This window comes from Neurospora crassa, linkage group III (genome assembly GCF_000182925.2).
Source record: "Neurospora crassa OR74A linkage group III, whole genome shotgun sequence".
Classification (NCBI taxonomy): Eukaryota; Fungi; Ascomycota; class Sordariomycetes; order Sordariales; family Sordariaceae; genus Neurospora; species Neurospora crassa.
In genome coordinates, this window is record NC_026503.1 from 2,142,392 (window position 1) to 2,160,014 (window position 17,623).

At 52.9% G+C, this 17,623-nt stretch overlaps 3 protein-coding genes and 1 non-coding gene across 4 annotated transcripts; 2 read left to right on the top strand and 2 right to left on the bottom strand.

The window, feature by feature from the left end:
• Positions 1 to 7: 7 nt before the first annotated feature.
• On the bottom strand, positions 8 to 3,661 carry NCU06271 (hypothetical protein). The gene is made up of 4 exons (XM_957782.2): positions 3,162 to 3,661; positions 1,013 to 3,087; positions 806 to 955; positions 8 to 687 (listed from the first exon to the last, which is right to left on the bottom strand). Exons 1-4 carry the CDS (start codon positions 3,447 to 3,449, stop codon positions 393 to 395), a joined length of 2,808 nt encoding a protein of 935 aa, XP_962875.2. The 5' UTR covers positions 3,450 to 3,661; the 3' UTR covers positions 8 to 392.
• A 754-nt stretch (positions 3,662 to 4,415) lies between these two features.
• NCU06272 (rRNA biogenesis protein RRP5) lies at positions 4,416 to 10,442 on the top strand. The gene is made up of 3 exons (XM_957783.3): positions 4,416 to 5,036; positions 5,095 to 9,468; positions 9,541 to 10,442. The coding sequence occupies exons 1-3, from the start codon at positions 4,578 to 4,580 to the stop codon at positions 10,102 to 10,104; spliced, it is 5,397 nt and encodes a 1,798-aa protein (XP_962876.3). The 5' UTR covers positions 4,416 to 4,577; the 3' UTR covers positions 10,105 to 10,442.
• Positions 10,443 to 11,819: 1,377 nt separating this feature from the next.
• On the bottom strand, positions 11,820 to 14,539 carry NCU06273 (hypothetical protein). Its single transcript, XM_957784.2, has 2 exons — positions 13,773 to 14,539; positions 11,820 to 13,742 (listed from the first exon to the last, which is right to left on the bottom strand). The coding sequence occupies exons 1-2, from the start codon at positions 14,459 to 14,461 to the stop codon at positions 12,920 to 12,922; spliced, it is 1,512 nt and encodes a 503-aa protein (XP_962877.2). The 5' UTR covers positions 14,462 to 14,539; the 3' UTR covers positions 11,820 to 12,919.
• A 1,557-nt stretch (positions 14,540 to 16,096) lies between these two features.
• Positions 16,097 to 16,919, top strand: NCU14111. Its single transcript, XR_897852.1, has 2 exons — positions 16,097 to 16,376; positions 16,437 to 16,919. It is a non-coding gene; the product is annotated as a ncrg39 (non-coding RNA).
• The last annotated feature ends 704 nt before the right edge of the window (positions 16,920 to 17,623 follow it).

Below are 17,623 nucleotides of genomic sequence, written 5' to 3' on the forward strand. Positions count from 1 at the left end.
CAGTGGCCTTTGTCTAGGTGTTGTAGATTTCTCGAATGTATCGTTATCTATATTACAATCCGGATTCAATCACAACCACCAAAGTGCATGTATAAAACAAGGTAACCGGACAAATATCCCAAACATCATCCTACTCCAGAAGCAACGCTACCCTCTTGACTCCTTGTTGGAATGCGTGTACAACCGAGGACATGTAAATGTGCTGTTCTCCATCCTTGTATATCAACTCCCATCGTCCCAAAAGGCACAATACCAAACACCCAAACACCTCTCATCTATGTAAGCAATCACCCCTAACCGACGCCAAACAAAATATCCCTCCCCCATTCCCCGACTGCCCAGACCACGGTGTCGTCCTCATTTCATCCGATGCTTGCCGAAATCACCTAACCTCAAAGCTTCGACCTCACGGCCTCCAACCGATACTTGACATCTTTCAGCGCCTTGGTCGTCGGCTTCCAATCGTCAAACTGCTTGAGTAAGTCCTCCACCTCATTCGACAGCTCCGACTTGACAAAATCCTCTTCCAGCAGGCCACGCATGATCCAGGGTAGATGGTACGGATTCGGGTTGGAGAGGGTGCCAGGTTGGCGGGTGGCCATGTCGCAGGGAACGGAGGATTTGCTGTTGGGGCGGGTGGGCGAAGGGCTGACGTCCGTTGTTTCTAGGGCGTGGGAGATTGCTAGGCTGTTTGAAGGGAAGGGGGGTTAGTGAGATTGTCAAAGGAGGGGGTGTGAGTGAAGGGAAACTGGAAAGAGGGCGTGAAGAAGGGAAAAGGTGAGGAGGAAGGTTGGGGTCGACGTACTCGTAGACTTGCTCATCGTCGTAAAGACGAGAATGGCCATCGCCTGTGTACAAGCTGCCGGCAAGAGGGACGGAAAGTTCACGGATAAGGCCGTGGTCTGTGACGCCGAGGTTTCGAAGTTTCAGTGCGAAGCCGACTAGGTGGGCAATGCTGAGTATTATCCGTGTAAGCAAAGCACCAAATGGTTGGGTATCAATGGTCACTCACAAGTCAGGGGCATGAATCCGGCCATCGATGAATACGGCCCGGTAGATGTACGGGTGATGGGCAGGAGCGTATATGGCGGATTCCAGAGGGACAAGCTGGTCGTCGATGCTGCCGATATAAGTGATTCGAGCCCCGTAGTGCAATACTGCTTTAACAGCCGCTTCGAGCTTTCTGGATACCTCGCTTTGTGGATCTCCGAATTCCCATAGTTCAGCTGCAGATCCCATCAAGATACCTAGCCCAGTTTTGTAATCCGGGAATGGGCCGAGAGAGACACCCGCCATAGCGCAAACGCCGACCTTGGCTGTTGGAGAGATGACACCCAGCTCGTAGAGTTTCGCCAACAGCATGATGCTAACAGGAACACCCTGAGAATGGCATGCCATGATCACAACGTCCGCCTGACGGATCTTGTCAATCCAGTTCAACAGCAGCTTCCAGAGGTTTTCCACACGCTCGTCAATCTTGCCCTCGCCCTCAAGAGCAACCTTGTCAATCTCACAGTCCCCGCAACCGTGACTCTCGGCCCATCTTCTAATCGCTTCAGCGCCATGATTTGCGAATTTGATCGATGTGCCCGTTGGTTGCCCCGTTATCGGACGCAGATAGTATGTGGGGATCAACCCGTGTACTCCAAACGCGATAGCCTTTTTGATCTTCGGTGGCTCCCTGGCAATGTTGACATGCTTGGGAGCTGGTTGTTGCGTCCATAGCAGGTAGTTTTTGATCTGTCGGACAATAGAAGGGTTCTCTTTCATGCGATACACATTCTTGAATGATGGGAGGACGAGGTTAGGAGGCGGCAGTTTGAGCGAACTTGAACTCTTGGAAGTTCCAGCTTTGGGTGTTCCTTCAGCTTTCGCTATGGGCTCAACCTTGGGTGTATTGGGGCGGGAAATGGGTTCGTCAACCATGGATTGCGGTCTTGCCCGTTTCCCTTTATTCGACGAACTTTCTTTCAATGAAGGTGTGGCTGCCCTCGGTTGGTCATCTTTCTTCACCGACTTCAGCGATGGCTCCTTGGATGGCTCTGTCTCAGGCTCGGTCACGTTGGCGTTCTTCGGCTGCGACTCTGAACTTTCCCCCACCACAGCCAGCTGGCCAGTTTCCTCTTTCTGTCCATCTTTCGTGTGGGAATTCGACCCTGAATCACGGTACCAGAACGCCCAGGTAGAACCTGATTTTGGTTGTTGTGCTGGGGCCGGCTTAGCTGCCTCTACTGCAGGCGCATCCTCCATCTCAACGTCCTCGGAATCCTTTGATGGCGGGCTTGTTGCTCCCTCCTGTGGCTCCCCCGTTGACAATGCTGAATCCGTCTGTTTTGTTTCTGTCGTGCCACTCCCTGGCCAAAACCCAAACAGATAACTCCCATAGCTATAAGTCGGCTTTTCTTGGGGTGCAGTCTGTAACGTAGGCTCCTGAGCGTCCGGGGCCTTTGGCGGATCTCCGTCTGATGGCATATTGTTTGAGGATTCCTCGGTTAATTTGGGGGGTTCGGGTACTTCAGGTTCGCCCCCGTTGGGCCTGGGTTCGCTAAGCTTTGGCAGAACCGGGACGGAGGCAGTCAACACTGGATAATAATAGTACGCAGATTGGCCTAGCCACCCTAGCCAGCTGGAGGAAGCTGTTTCTCCCGACTGTGGTTCGGTGGTAGTAGACTGTGAATCCGCAGGCTGGTGTATACCATTAGTGTCTGATGTCGGTTGTTGTTGTTGTTGTTGTTGTTGGGTGTCTGGTGATGGGCGATCCTCGGCTTCATTGCTGCCAGTGGTACTAACAGCAACCTGGTCGGTCTTGGCAACGTTATCGTCCACTGCCGGCCCCGGCTTTGGTACCTCACCGCCTGTGGATCCCCTATCATCAAGGTTCTCGGATGGTAACATGTTTGGAAGAGACGAAGATGAAGCTGCACCATCGAGACTGACACTATCCGTGCTTCTTTCTGTGTCAAAACGGCTAAAGTCTGCTCGCTTTTTTGATCTGAGTGTTCCGCCCATGATTGTTTCACGGGCGACTTGTGTCGAGGGTGTCGATTTGCGTGGCCATGAGCCATACCAACTCCGAGATTTCTGGGGCTGCGAGTCTGTTAGCATCGGGTGTAACAGGCATTAAACAGGCTGGATATGGTGGCTGAAGAGAAATAGGCTACCTCTTTCAGCCCTCGCTTGCTCGAAATAGGAGTTGTATTTGCGGTCGCATTGGGCTGGGATGTTGATAGAGCATTATCAGGTGTCGAGGTCGTCGTCGACGAAGGTGGGTTCGAAGCGGTCGGCATTGGAACGGCTTTTGAACGCCATATAGAGGCTGCTAGGCTCGAGGACGATTTCGGCGGCATATCGGATGTGGACGTTGAGGACTCGGTGACAGCACTACCATCCGCCGGCTCGGTTGGAGGGTTTGGTTTCGCCTTTTTTCGACGACCCATGGTGAAGACCATGGCGAGCAAGGCCAACAACCTAACAGATTCCAGTCCCCTAAGATTATAGGGCAAACTTTGGCCACATTGCCGTTTATTTCGTCAAGTTGAAAGGATCGAAAATGGGCATGCGACGAGTATTGCGTGGCGCCTATACCGTAGGGACAAGTCGACAAGCCGACGAGGCACCGCTCAGGCTACAAATCCGATGTGTACTTCTACTTACACTACACGGGTACCGCCGGCGGGGAGGGAGCGCTTTCATCCATTATCAAAGGCTCCAGCTCGGATGCATGTACGTCATTTGCCAGGTAGCGCACAGTCCAGGGGAACCGGATAGGTAACGAAGTACCTACACTTTATTACCTGGAGAGGGGGACCATGTGAACGAATGCTGATGTTATTACAAGTACCTACTTGATGGTCTAGTGTAGTATCAAATTCATTCTTCCATCAGACTAGAATGATATTCCAATACCGTACGATCCTAACATCAGACGACATGTTAAGTGTAGGTAGGTACCTCTAGACAATTGTACATCCCGCCTTGGAGAATTATATGTACCTCGCAATGGCCAATAGGTAACTCATTGATAGCACGTTCTCAGCAATCCCCTCTATCTCTAGGGTGTAGGTACCTAACGGCCTTCAGTACCCTACCTCTACTTACCGTGTACTTCCCTGCAACGCATGCGGCTGGCCCGTTGGCTGCCCGTCTCCGCCCGTGCAAAAGGTTCGGTACGTACCTGGCCATGAACGTGACAGCGTCCTGTCAGCTGACGCCGTGGCACTCGTGGACACAAGACAGGCGCTGCTAGTACCCCTACAGGGGAACCCCGCAAGACTCAGAACCCGCAACGAACCGACATGCACGCGGCCCGCGTACCTAGAGATGGCAGAATCGTAGCCGATGCTCACCGCATTCCTTATCGTTATCTGGCCACGGTGAACGGCGACGGACCCACCAAAAATTTTCGGCAGCGGACAGTGGAAGCGGCCTGGGTCAGTTTTTGTCAGTGCTTGTCGATTCATTCTGAAGTGTGAAGGCGGGCAAAGGGACGAGGGATCCAGTGCGGGTATCTCTCCAATTGCAACTCCAAACACATCCGTCCATCCATCAGGTCCTTTCTTTATACCCATCAGTTCACAATGGGTGCGCAAAAGCGCAAGGAAGGCCCGGGCGGCGCCCCAGTCAACAAATCAACACAATCAGCCTCCGAATCGAGACCGTCAAAGAGACCAAAGTCCAACGATGCCGGCAGCAAGGCGGGCGCAAAGACGGGCAAGCAGGGCAACAAGCCGGCTCCCAAGTCCGACAAGCCTGCTCCTCCTGCTCCTACCGCCCCGGCTACATCTACGCTGCTCAAGGAAGAGGAGCCAATGTTCCCCAGAGGCGGCGCCAGCATCCTGACACCTCTCGAATACAAGCAAATCCAAGTCCAGGCCAAGAACGACGCCCTGTTCGAGGAGCAATCCAGCAAGGCCACCGCCAAGAAGGCTGGTGAGAAGGAGGGCAAGCAGAAGAAGTCCAAGAAGAGGTCAAAGTCCGACGACACACCCGCGAAGCCCGATGCGGACGCCGTCAAGGTTGAAAGTCTCAACTTCAAGGTATGCGCCGGAACACTCATGGGTTCAGTCCTATCATCCAAGTACTAACTGTCCGCAGCGTCTGGTAAAGGGCTCCTTGGTCCTTGGTTCCGTCTGCGCCATCAACTCTCTCGACATCGCCGTTGCTCTACCCAACAATATTATCGGCCATGTCCCCATCACTGCGATTTCCGCCCCCCTAACAAAACGCTTGGAGGCCAGCGCCGGTAACGACAATGCCGAAGAGTCAGAAGACGAGAACGACAACGACGTTGACCTCGAATCCCTCTTCCAGATCGGCCAGTATGTCCGCGCCTACGTTGTATCGACGGTCGACGAGGCTTCTACACACACCCCTGGAAAGGCCAAGCGCCATATCGAACTCTCCCTTCAACCTTCTCTCGCCAACACCGGTATGGCGGAGCAAGACGTTGTTGTGAACAGCACAGTTATGGCCGCCATTGCCAGTGTGGAGGACCACGGTTATGTTATGGACATCGAGATCGCCGATTCGAAGTTGCAAGGTTTCCTTGCTCGCAAGCAGGTCGACAAGAGCATCCCCCAGGAGGCTCTGCAGCCAGGTGCCGTCCTCCTCTGTATCGTCACCAAGAACGCCAAGGGCAAGGTCGTTCAGTTGTCCACATTGGGTGAAACCATGGGCAACGTCGAGAACGTCCCTTCGACTGCTACCACCATCGACACATTCCTCCCCGGTACTGCCGCCGACGTGCTCGTGTCCGAGGTTTCCAGCCACGGAATTGTTGGCAAGATTATGGGATCGCTGGATGTCACCGCTGATCTGGTTCACTCTGGCGCTGGTCCGGATGGCATCGATCTTGAAGACACATACAAGGTCGGCTCTCGTCTGAAGGCCAGAGTCATCTGCAACTTCCCTACTGCAAAGCACCCCAAGCTGGGTATCTCTGTACTAAAACACGTTACCTCGTTGAAGCCAAAGACTGCTTCCAAGGACGACCAACCAGTGGTGCCATTGCAGGCTCTCCCTCACTCGACGATCGTGGAGAAGTGCACCGTTAAGCAGGTCGAGCCTGAGATCGGTCTTTACGTCGATGTTGGTGTCGAGGGCGTGTCTGGGTTTGTGCACATCTCCCGCGTCAAGGATGGCAAGGTTGATGCCCTCTTCGAGAACAGCGGACCCTATAAGGTGGGATCTGTTCACGCTGGTAGGGTTGTCGGCTACAACGCCTTTGATGGCATGTATCTCATTTCCTTGGAGAAGAGTGTTCTTGAGCAGCCATTCCTTCGCATCGAGGACATTCCTGTCGGTGCAGTTGTTTCTGGTGTGGTTGAAAAGATGGTGGTCAACGCCGCCGGTGTTGGTGGCCTTATTGTCAAGATTGCTGACGGTATCTCTGGCTTGGTCCCCGAGATGCACTTCGCTGACGTTCACCTTCAGAACCCCGAGAAGAAGTTCAGGGAAGGCCTGAAGGTGAAGGCGCGTGTGCTCTCGACTGACGCTGCCTCTCGCCAGATCCGCCTTACTCTCAAGAAGACGCTCGTCAATTCCGATCTTCCTGCCATCCAATCGTATGAGCAAATTGCTGTTGGCCAACAGGCGCTCGGTACCATCATCAACGTCTTGCAGCACGGTGCGATTGTGCAGTTCTACGGCAGGCTCCGTGGTTTCTTGCCAGTTTCTGAGATGAGCGAGGCCTACATTCAGGATCCCAAGGAGCACTTCCGCGTTGGCCAGACTGTCAGCATCTACGTCATCAGCTTCGACCCCGATGCCGCCAAGCTTATTGTTTCTTGCAAGGACCCATCTGCCTTTGGTCTTGAGAAGCAGTTGGCCCTCAAGAAGCTTCAGATCGGTGATGTGGTGTCGGCTAAGGTCACGCAGAAAACTGACGACGATGTTTTTGTTGAGCTTGCCGATAGCTCTCTCAAGGCCATCCTCCCCGTCGCTCACTTGACGGACAAGTCGGTCAGCAAGACTCAGTCTGCCCTCAAGAAAATTCACGTCAACCAGACTCTTGCCGAGTTGGTGATCTTGGAAAAGAACGAGGCTCGCCGTTCCATCATTCTCTCCCAGAAGCCCAGCCTTGTCAAGGCTAGCAAGGAAGGCAAGTTCCTTACTACCCTTGATGGTGCTCGCGTCGGAGATGAGGTTTCTGGTTATATTCGCAACATCACTGCTACGGCTGTCTTCGTCCAGTTCGGTGGCAAGTTGACCGCCTTGCTTCCCAAGTCTATGATTCCTCGCGAGGATCAGGACAAACCCGACTTTGGCATGTTCAAGTCTCAGTCTGTTACTGTCAAGATCACTTCGGTTAACACCGAGCTTAATCGCCTGGTTGTTGCTATCCCCGGTGCTGCGGAGCAGGTTAAGAAGGTCGAGACCAAGGGCGAGAAGGTCGCTAACCCCGTGGATGAATCCATTACCACTTTGGATGATATTTCCATTGGCAAGCTGACCAAGGCTCGCATTGTGTCCGTTAAGGACACCCAGCTCAACGTTCAGCTCGCTGATAACATTCAGGGTCGTATTGATGTTTCTCAGGTGTACGACAGCTGGGAGCAGATCAAGGATACCAAGAAGCCGTTGAAGAGATTCCAGCCCAATCAGGTCGTCCCTGTCCGCGTGCTGGGCGTCCATGACGCTCGCAACCACCGCTTCCTGCCCATTTCCCACCGATCCAGCCACTCCGTCCTCGAACTGTCCGCGAAGCCCAGCGATGTCAAGGAGGGCGCCTCTTCCGAGCCGCTGTCTTTCGACAACCTCAAGGTTGGTTCTAGCTACGTGGGCTTCGTCAACAATGTTGGCCAAGGCCACCTTTGGGTCAACCTTTCCCCCACTGTTCGCGGCAGAGTTAATGCGATGGAGGCCTCTGACGATGTCTCTTTATTGACCAACCTTGCGAAGAACTTCCCTATTGGCTCGGCCCTCCGCGTCCGCGTCGTCTCTGTGGATGCCGAATCCAAGCGCCTCGATCTCTCTGCCAGATCTCCTGGTTCCGAGGACGAGTTGACTTGGGACAAGATCGCACAGGATGTCATCCTTGTCGGCAAGATTACCAAGGTTGACGAACGCCAGGTCATTGTCAAGCTTAGCGAGAGCCTGGCTGGACCCGTTCATAAGGTTGATCTTGTCGATGACTACGAAGAGGCCAACCCTGCCAAGTTCGCTAAGAACGAGATCGTCCGTGTTGCTGTCGTTGAAGTTGACAAGAGCAACAAGAGGATACGTCTGTCTACCAGACCTTCTCGCATCCTCAACTCTTCGCTTCCGGTCAAGGATAAGGAGATCACTCAGAACACCAAGCTCGAAGTTGGCGAAATTGTCCGTGGTTTCGTCAAGAACGTCTCTGACAAGGGTCTCTTCGTCACTCTCGGTGGCACTGTCACCGCCTTCGTCCAGATCAAGAATCTTTCCGATGCTTATCTCAAGTACTGGAAGGAGCAGTTTCAGGTTGATCAGCTCGTCAAGGGGCGCATCATCTCTGTTGCCAACGGCCGTATCGAGATGAGCTTGAAGCCTTCTGTTGTCGACAAGGACTACGTTCCTCTCACCACCATCTCCGACCTAAAGGAAGGCCAGACCATTACTGGTCGCGTCCGCAAGGTCGAGGAGTTTGGTGCCTTCATCGACATCGATGGCTCCGCCAACCTCTCTGGCCTGTGCCATCGTAGCGAGATGTCTGACAAGACCGTCAAGGATGCTCGTAAGCTGTATGAGGAAGGTGACAAGGTCAAGGCCAAGGTCCTGAAGGTGGACATAACTGCCAAGAGAATCAACCTTGGCTTGAAGCCATCCTACTTTGGCGAGCAGGATGATGAGGATGAGATGGACGTTGACGAGGAGGATGCCGAGGACAGTGAGGGCGATGACTCTGATGAGGATATGAGCGACGCCGACGACGCCGTCCAGATTACTGGTACCGACAACGTCGAGGACGAGTCCGAAGATGAGGATGAGGCTAGCGATGTCGAGATGGTTGACGCTGATGTCAAGGGTCTTGAGGCCGGTGGCTTCGACTGGTCTGCTTCTCTGGAGGATGGCGAGAAGGCCAATGCCTCTGCGGCGGATCTTGAGGCCTTGGCCAAGAAGAAGAAGGCTCGCCGCGAGCCTCAGGTTACGGTCGATAAGACTGCCTCGCTCGATGTTGATGGACCTCAAACCGCCAGCGACTACGAGCGTCTACTTCTTGGTCAGCCTAACTCCTCCCAGCTCTGGATCGCCTACATGGCCTTCCAAATGCAGGTGAGCGATCTGGCCGCTGCCAGACAAGTGGCTGAGCGTGCCATCAAAACGATCAACATCAAGGAGGAGATCGAGAAGCTGAACGTCTGGATTGCCTATCTCAACTTGGAGGTTGCTTATGGCAATGAGGAGACAGTCGACGAGGTGTTCAAGCGGGCTTGCACATACAACGACAAGCAGGAGGTCCATGAGCGTCTGGCCAGTATCTACATCCAATCTGGCAAGCGCAAGGTAAGCACCCACCCCCCCTGAAAAAAAAATCCATGTGGTTACAGAATTACTAACATAATTCCCCTACAACAGCAAGCCGATGACCTCTTCGAGAAGATCGTCAAGGAGTTCGGTTACAAATCCCCCGAAGTCTGGGTCAACTACGCTCACTTCCTGCACACCACCGCGCACTCGCCCGACCGCGCCCGCGCCCTCCTCAAGCGCGCCACCCAGGTGCTCGGCAAGGAGACGCACATGTACCTCGCCCTTCTGCCCAAGTTCGCCGCGCTCGAGTTCCGCTCGCCCAACGGCGACAAGGAGCAGGGCCGCACCCTCTTCGAGAACCTGCTGGCCACCTACCCCAAGAAGTTCGACCTGTGGAACCAGCTCATCGACCTCGAGACCTCGGCGGCCGACGCCGACAAGGGCGTTATCCGCGACCTGTTTGATCGCGGTAGCAAGGTCAAGGGCCTCAAGCCCCGCCAGGCCAAGGCTTGGTTCAGGAGGTGGGCCCAGTGGGAGGAGAAGAACGGTGATAAGAAGAGCAGGGAGAGAGTCAGCGCCAAGGCACAGGAGTGGGCGAGAACGGCGGCTGAGAAGAAGAAGACTGCTGCTGCTTCTGCGGCCCAGGAGGAGGAGAGTGGAGATGAGGAGTAGATGTGATGAGATGATATCCCTCTTACGGTTGGTTATTTGGTTCGAAATAAGCTGTTATACCTACTGGGAAGCAGAAGAAGACGGGTTGGGATTCTGCCGCCACCCCAGCCGCCCGTCCACGTTTTATAGAGAGGCAAGAAAAAAGGAGAGCATGCCCAGGCGCCTTTGTAGTAACATTTGTATATAGGGTTCGGTTTCCTTTTGTTTTCAAAAAGCCTGATGTTTGAATATTTCATATATTTTTGGTCTTCACTGCTTTTTTACACCGGGGTTGAATGTGCACGGCTGTGTGATTGGATTCAAAACGATCTAGGTAATAGAACTCGATATGCCGTTCATCCCCATTGACGTGTCGGATGGTGATGACTTGTGTAAGAAGTAGATATTGCACTCCCTCTCTTTCTCTCCACGCTGCTCATGTTTTGTCTTTTTTTTTTTTTTTTTTTTTTTTTTTTTTTTTTTCAACCACAACATTTCAAGGCGCGAGATATCCATCAATCAGTTCACCCTGCATATTCCAATCGGGCAGAGAACTGTTTGTTAAAAGCAAGGTAACCCAGGTAGGTACATTGCTTCCACTGTTGTAGTGACCTCTCAGAAACGAAACCTTTTTTTTTTTTTCGATGACTGTCCTCACTATTCTACCTAGATACTTAGTGCCTACAGTATTATCTTTTCTCTCTTCCTGCTTCCACGTCGTTGGGTTGCGAGCACAAGTACTTCCTACTTACTTACCTACCAATCAACCAATGTCATTTATTCTCGTAGCGGTACAGCGCAGCCGCCTCTATTCGTAATCCTTTCCTTCCTTCTCGCCGTTTCGTTGTACATAACGGTAACCGTAACAGTAACACCATTCAGTGTCCCCCGCCCGCCCGCCCAGAAACCAGACCATCGGAATGATGGGCTTTCAGGTACATCATATTTGTGCCACTGGTGGTAGTACACTAGGTAGGTAGAGGTAAGGCAGGTGGTACACACACTACTTGCATGGAGCAGGTTCCTTCCTTCCTTTCTTCATTTTTTTCATTTCTTTGAATCCGTTCGTTCCATTCATTCTCCACTTCACCCTGATTCATTCGATAACGGCATGTGATAAACAACCAATGCAGAGTACAATTCGATTTCATGGACTTGTTTTCTGACTAACTGAATGACTATGACTCCTTTGGCTGGAGAGAGAGACAGAGCAGCTAGATGGATGGATGGATGTATCGTAAGCATAGGAGAGGTGAGGTGAGGTGTGCGATTGAAGCGCTTTTTTTGTAACTGAATGATAGCCGAAGATCGTAACCTAATCTGGCAGTTGGCACATCCAATCCTCCCGCTGTCGTGCAAGTGTGCGCAAGAATATCTCCAACCAACCAAGCAATTCATTGCAGAACATCAAAAGTAATGATGAATCAGAGGGCAGCCGGAATGACACCAGAGGCAAATGTCCTTCGACCGATAAAGGAACAAATGCCGACACGGATCGTCGGTAGGGAGGGAGGGATTGTGGCACGGGTCGTCCCACGGAGGACGCAGATTGGGGAATAACATCATTTGTTGCCACCGTACATCGCAAGGAACGGGAGATTGTTAATGTACCTGACAAAATGGGGTAGGCTGGACGGCTACACTGAACTGAGTACAAATGATGATCTCAGTTGCTACGGAAGAGAACAAAAACTAGGTAGTGAATACGATATGGCGACAATAAAGGAACATTGAATGGTTGGATAGATATAGTAATATAGATATGTATCTACTTGTGTGTTCTCTTCACAACCCTCTCAAAGGTAAATACCCACATGTATGCGAAGATGGTATCTCATTTCTCGACGTGTCCAAGACAATTGGAACCAACCACCAACCAAAATCCAATAACCAAGTTCTGAAACGCCTCTCCAAATGCCATGCCAGGTAATAACAAGATGCTAGAATAACGCTGATGATAATGATGATGATGTGCTGTCCCCTTTCGCCATATCCAAAAAGGCGGGAGGGGCATTGTGTAACAATGGAAAGGAGATGGGTATGTAACGATGCAATGCTGCAGAACACAAGATGAGAGAGAAAAATAAACAAATGTACACGGTGGGTTTTCCGGCAAAAATATGACCGACACCTGAAGGGGTAATAATGCCGAAGGCCACATTGTGTTCCAGGTTGCCGCACCAATGTTCTCGACCAACGAACAAACCCCTAAAGCCGAGAATCCCGAAGGCTCGAGAAGACTTTGATCTGGCTGCAGTCGCGTGGTGGCTCATCAGAAGACGTTGGACTGAACTTCCGCGGGCGATGAGCAACAAATAATCGATCTGTCCGCATGCAGTTTCTTATTCCCCCGGAAGTTCAATCGAGCGCATGTCGAAGAGCATCGAACCATCTTGGTGACAGCAAAAAAGCGGGAGTTGACGGACCCACTCCCACGCATAGTGAACGGGGGGCTTGTCCGCCATCCCAGAGCGACGGCGGCCGATCGAATTCTTGACACCGAAAAGAAAACCCAAGCAGCCAGTGGGGAAAATTTCCATCCAACTTCACTTGCGGTAAATAGTGCCCGCCAATATTGCTGTGAGCTGGTGGATATCGAGCAATGACCATACCCCTACTGGGTGCAGGACATAAGTGGCCGACAGCGCTGCAGAAACGCGCATGGCAGTAAGACTTTGTCAGCCGGGACGAAGGGGTTCGGCGAAATGTGACGTAAGAGGTTGCTCTTAGCTCCTAGGGACCAAATGCGGAGAGCATTGGTTCCCGTTCGAGCCAGACATGTTTTATGCGTCGGGGTCTGGTGTTGGTGGATCTTTCAGACGCGCCAGCTATGTAGCTAGCACGTGTAAGTGACGGCGACCCATCGAGCAGGCACCCCGTCAGCGCCAACCACATACGGCTTCGTGCTCGTCTTACGGGGAGGAAGCGCCCACCGAGCTCGGCCTGGCTTCTGATCATCAAGCTTGCCGCATTTCCGCATGGCCATCTCCATAACCGCAATGCGAATGAAATCAGAGTTCTCGCGCATCTCGCGCTGTCTTGGTCCAGGCATAGGATACTCGGATTTGGCGTTGGAAGGTTGCTGCGCTTGCGACGTGGATGAGAGACCGACAGATGGGCAAGGGACCCGACCGGAGGAAGTAGAGGAGCCCCGGGCTCGCTGAACCCTGTACGTTTGCATCTGAATAGACGCCGTGAACACTTTGGTAGTCGGCGCTTGGGTGGCAGAGTGAGGCTGCTCCAGCCGGACCGTCGTAGTCGGGTTAAGGTAGCGACGCAGAGCGGCCGTCGGCTCCTCTTCGAGCAGCGGGGGCCTGCGTTCATCGGTAAAGGGGACTTGTGGGTCGAGTGTCAAGATCGATCGGGTAAGGAAGTCCTCTGGGGGAATGGACGGGAAGTTGAGATTCGAAAAGGACTTGGCAGCTTGACGAAGCGCACGCAATGACGCAGTAAGGTTCGACTTGAATACCGACTTGAAGGGTCTGAAACCGAGCCTGGAGTGCTTCTTTTCCTCCACCTCTTCGCGCTTGTCCTCAAAAACGCGGAAATCCAGCTCGTCATCCACAATTTCGGGAGATGATAATGGGTGGCCCTCCAGCTCTCCCGTGGGGGATAATACGGGCTCCAAAGACCGTCTGGTTGGGTGGATCTTGCGTCGCCTGTGCGGTGCAGGGGATGTTTCCATTGACGAAAGCGTATCGGTGTCGAAAGAATCGCTGAGCGATGGCGTCGAGTCTGATGAGAGAGTCCTGGACGAGAGCAAAGACCCGATGTTGCTATCGCTGATAGAGGAAGAATCGTCGTCCTCCAGGAGCTCAGGTGGTGTCAGAAGCAGGTCCAAAGGGCCTTTGTTACCCAACGAAAGACTGAATTCCTTCTCAGACTCGTGTGACTGGGCAATGATGGCATCAACTGTCATCCTCCTCTCCCGAAGAGTCTTGGCCTGACGAGCGCTTCGGGCAGCCCTTGGTTTTGGGATGCTCGTCATGGCAAGTAGGGCGGCCACCGAGGATGGAATAGCATCGGGGGAGTGCACATCCCTGGGACGGGGCGACGAGTGATGTTTCCGGTCAACAGTGTGGCGACGCTGCTTCTGCTGGTGGGCAGCGTCGCGCGACCTCGGCCTCACGGGAATCTGAACAGGGCTTGAGGGCATTGCCTGGACGTAGGAAGCGGTAGAAGGCATTTCAAAAACGGGTTTCGTAGTGTTGTTGTCGGTGTTAACGTGTCTGCGTGGTGTTTCCTGGGCATCCTTAACACGAAGAGATCCTGCTTCTGGGTGCCAAGAAGGAGATGGTGCCAATGTCTTGATAGGAGTTGTCACAACTGGATCAATTGTGAAGTGGTCGAGTTTCGAGAGTGGTGGGCGAAGATGCATGTGTGGAGGTTTTGTTGTTTGTTTATCGAGATCCTGCTTGGGTTGGGAGGAATGACGTTGAGGTTGTCGCTGGCGCGAGATAAGGAACGAAGAGGCAGTGATCATGATGAAGAACTGAGGTATCGGCGCAGGCGCGCTTCATTAATACCTGTAAGGTAAGGACGGGAAGGTGGGCGTAGACGCAAGCTTTGCCTTAACATGGGGTGGCCAGCCAATGGCGGGTGTATGTGTGTGTCACTGCCCGGTGGGGACAGGAACCTGACAGAAGTACCACAGAAGGCGGGCGGGAACCTCTCGGGCCACACGCCCGTATACTCTCAGCCAACCCGCGGCGCTGGGATTTGAGGCGATTTGGAGCGCTGGAGCCCTGGCGAGGCTTCCTTCAGTGGGAAACTCAACAGATTGAACACCAGATTGGATGGAAATTAGGTGCGTGCCGGGCTCCCCTCGCGTGTTTGTCGGTGCTGTTGCTGCCGTTGCAGGGGGGCCAGACAACGCCGGAGGGTTCAATCGAGTACGTAAAAGTGCGTCCGGATTGGAAGGTTCCACGACGGGGTGGCTTCTAACGGGATCCACCGATTCGGGACCCTTTTTTTTGCTCGAGATCGATTGGGTTCGGAAATTACCCCCAGTTTCAGGAATTGCAAACGGTTCGTAGGAAATAAGGATGAGTCGAAAAGATGGTGTTGTTGACAGGTAAGAGTTGCAGACGGGAGGTGAGATCGGTGCAAGAGGCCGAAGGTCGAGTGAGCGTGACGTGCCAGTCCGTGGGATCTCTTATCAATCCCAAGTTGGATGGACGGGCGGGAGTGCTCGCCTCTTACACTTATCTCGGTTCTGCCTGCCTGGCGCAGCTCGTTGGCGTCACCTGGAAGACCACACTGGGTGCTGGGTATCAAGGTCTCACAAGAAGTTCTCAGATACCTTAGTCTTGCTGCAGCGTGATCTCGTTTCCAGTTATCTCCAAGCGAATGCCCAACCAGTCCCTGGGTTGGCTGAGGTGTGGCTTGTCGCTACCCTATCGTGCTCTGTGAACCTGTACTGCTTTGGCAGGGGGTAGTCATTGGGTCGGGTGCAGTGTCGGTCTTGGTGATCAGTCAGCGTGTCGTATTGAATCTCTGCCTGCAACCTATGTCGAGAACAAATAAAGGCCGGCCAAGTTTCGAAAGTTGCATCCACACAGACACAGACGAAGATCCAGATCAACTTTCATATGTGCAAGGCCGCCGTGACCTTGATACATAAACTTTGTCGGCGATTCAAGATGGTGGACACCAGCTGATAAGACACATCGGGAGGAGGACATGGCTGGCCTGTCATGGTGTCGGACAACTATCTTGCTCCCTTCCACATGAGCTAGAGAGGTGTAACACGTCCAGTCGCCGCCCAGCTTTGTGACTTTCCAGCACCCGCTTCGTGGTCTCGTGCTACAGACCCCCAAGGCCCAAAAATGGCAAAAAGAAGACATGATAAGCCTGGAAGACATCAGCCAAGCATCTTAGCATGTACTACATGGGTACCTATTGATCGCACTGCGACAGATCATTGCCATTTGATAAGGGAGTAAATGTATGTCTTATAACCTCCAAAGTGCCATCATGAAGTTATTACATACTTTGGGCCAGTCTTTCGCCAGTCTCTTCAAGCCAAGGCCATTGAGGAAGGTCGTCTTCCTGAGAGCCATCGATATCTTCATCGACTTATAAATTCCTCGGAGTGCTCCGGCCTGCCTAATGCGAGTTGAAGCTCTATCAAAGGGTACTTGGCGGCGGGCGGGCTTGTGCGAGAATACAAGCCTGTCTTGGCCCGTCCAGCAGGTATCGCTCGTTGTGGGGGTTCCGCCTCTTGTCGTTCTTGTCATTCGGGCGAACACACCTTGTCGTGTGTCCTGCATCGGTATGACAATGCGCAGCAGGTGAGACAGACTCTTTACTTCCTTTGATATCGCGCTTCATCGAAATCTGTCTTACCTCAGCTTTATCGATACCTACCAACACGTTTGACTTTACAGCAAAATGAAGAGTCGTCGTTGCACCGCGGCAAGTGGGCGCACATTCCCCTTTTCGCAACGAATCGAATTTGTGCCGCTTCCAAACTCGGGGTTCGAACATTGTGGAGGACCGAGACAAGAGCGGATCACTGCAAAAAGCGGAGCGACTGACCAAGTGGGTTCGTCCGGCAGCTCAGCCGACGAATTGGCGGATTGAGAATTCCGGCCACCGTTGAGCGCGCAAGTTTGGAGAAGCTCGCTGCCCCCAGCCCAGCCTTCGGATCCGGCGGCTGCGCAAACTGTTGGGGTTGCACACCACGGGCCTGGGAATCGACACATCGCAGAAAGGCCCAGCTGAGCCTTGGGAGTTTTGCAGACAGTCAGACACCAGCCTCGTGGATGGCTGTTTGTCTAGCAGCCCAATTACACATGAATCTGATATCAGCCGTTTTCGGGAAGTATACACGTACTTTCTCCATGGTCTAGCCCTTCCGGGACTAACCCGTAGCCTTCATCTGTCGCTGCCGTGAAACAAAATGCACGTCAAAATTTGCGCTGTTCTCCATGACACAAGATGGGTGGACCTCGTATGGCTTCTTTCTCTCGTTTTTTTTTTTTTTTTTTTCCCTCGCCCAGAGCGCCAAATTGGCCGCCGAGGCTCGAAAATCTCTCAAACTTGCCCCGAGATTCGGGGACCCTGGATGTTCTCGAAGATTTCCCCAATCATGCATCACTACCGAATCCCGACACCATTCTCGGGGTCCATAACATGCGGACATGCGGCCACCCGGGCAACACGGCATCGGTCGAGTCTCCTCCGTCCCCAGCCGCCAACTTCTCAAAAGAATTCCCCGAAATGATGGGTCCGTCGATGCGGTGAGGTTTCTCGGCGCTGCGCAGTCCTTGACTCCGGGATATTACCGTCAACGAACGACACAACAAAGGCGATAACACTGGCAATCCTGCACCCCACACGCCGCCATCAATGCCGCTTCTTTGATTCCCCACCCCCAATAACACATACACTACCTACATACCAAGGGTGAATAATACACCTCTGCAAGCATTTTCTTCGTTAGCGCGATGAAATCGCAAGTGGCGAAAACTTTATTTTCCTTCAAAAGATGCTGGGTATGATGTCTGCTGCCAACAAGTTAATTCTGTAAATCGGC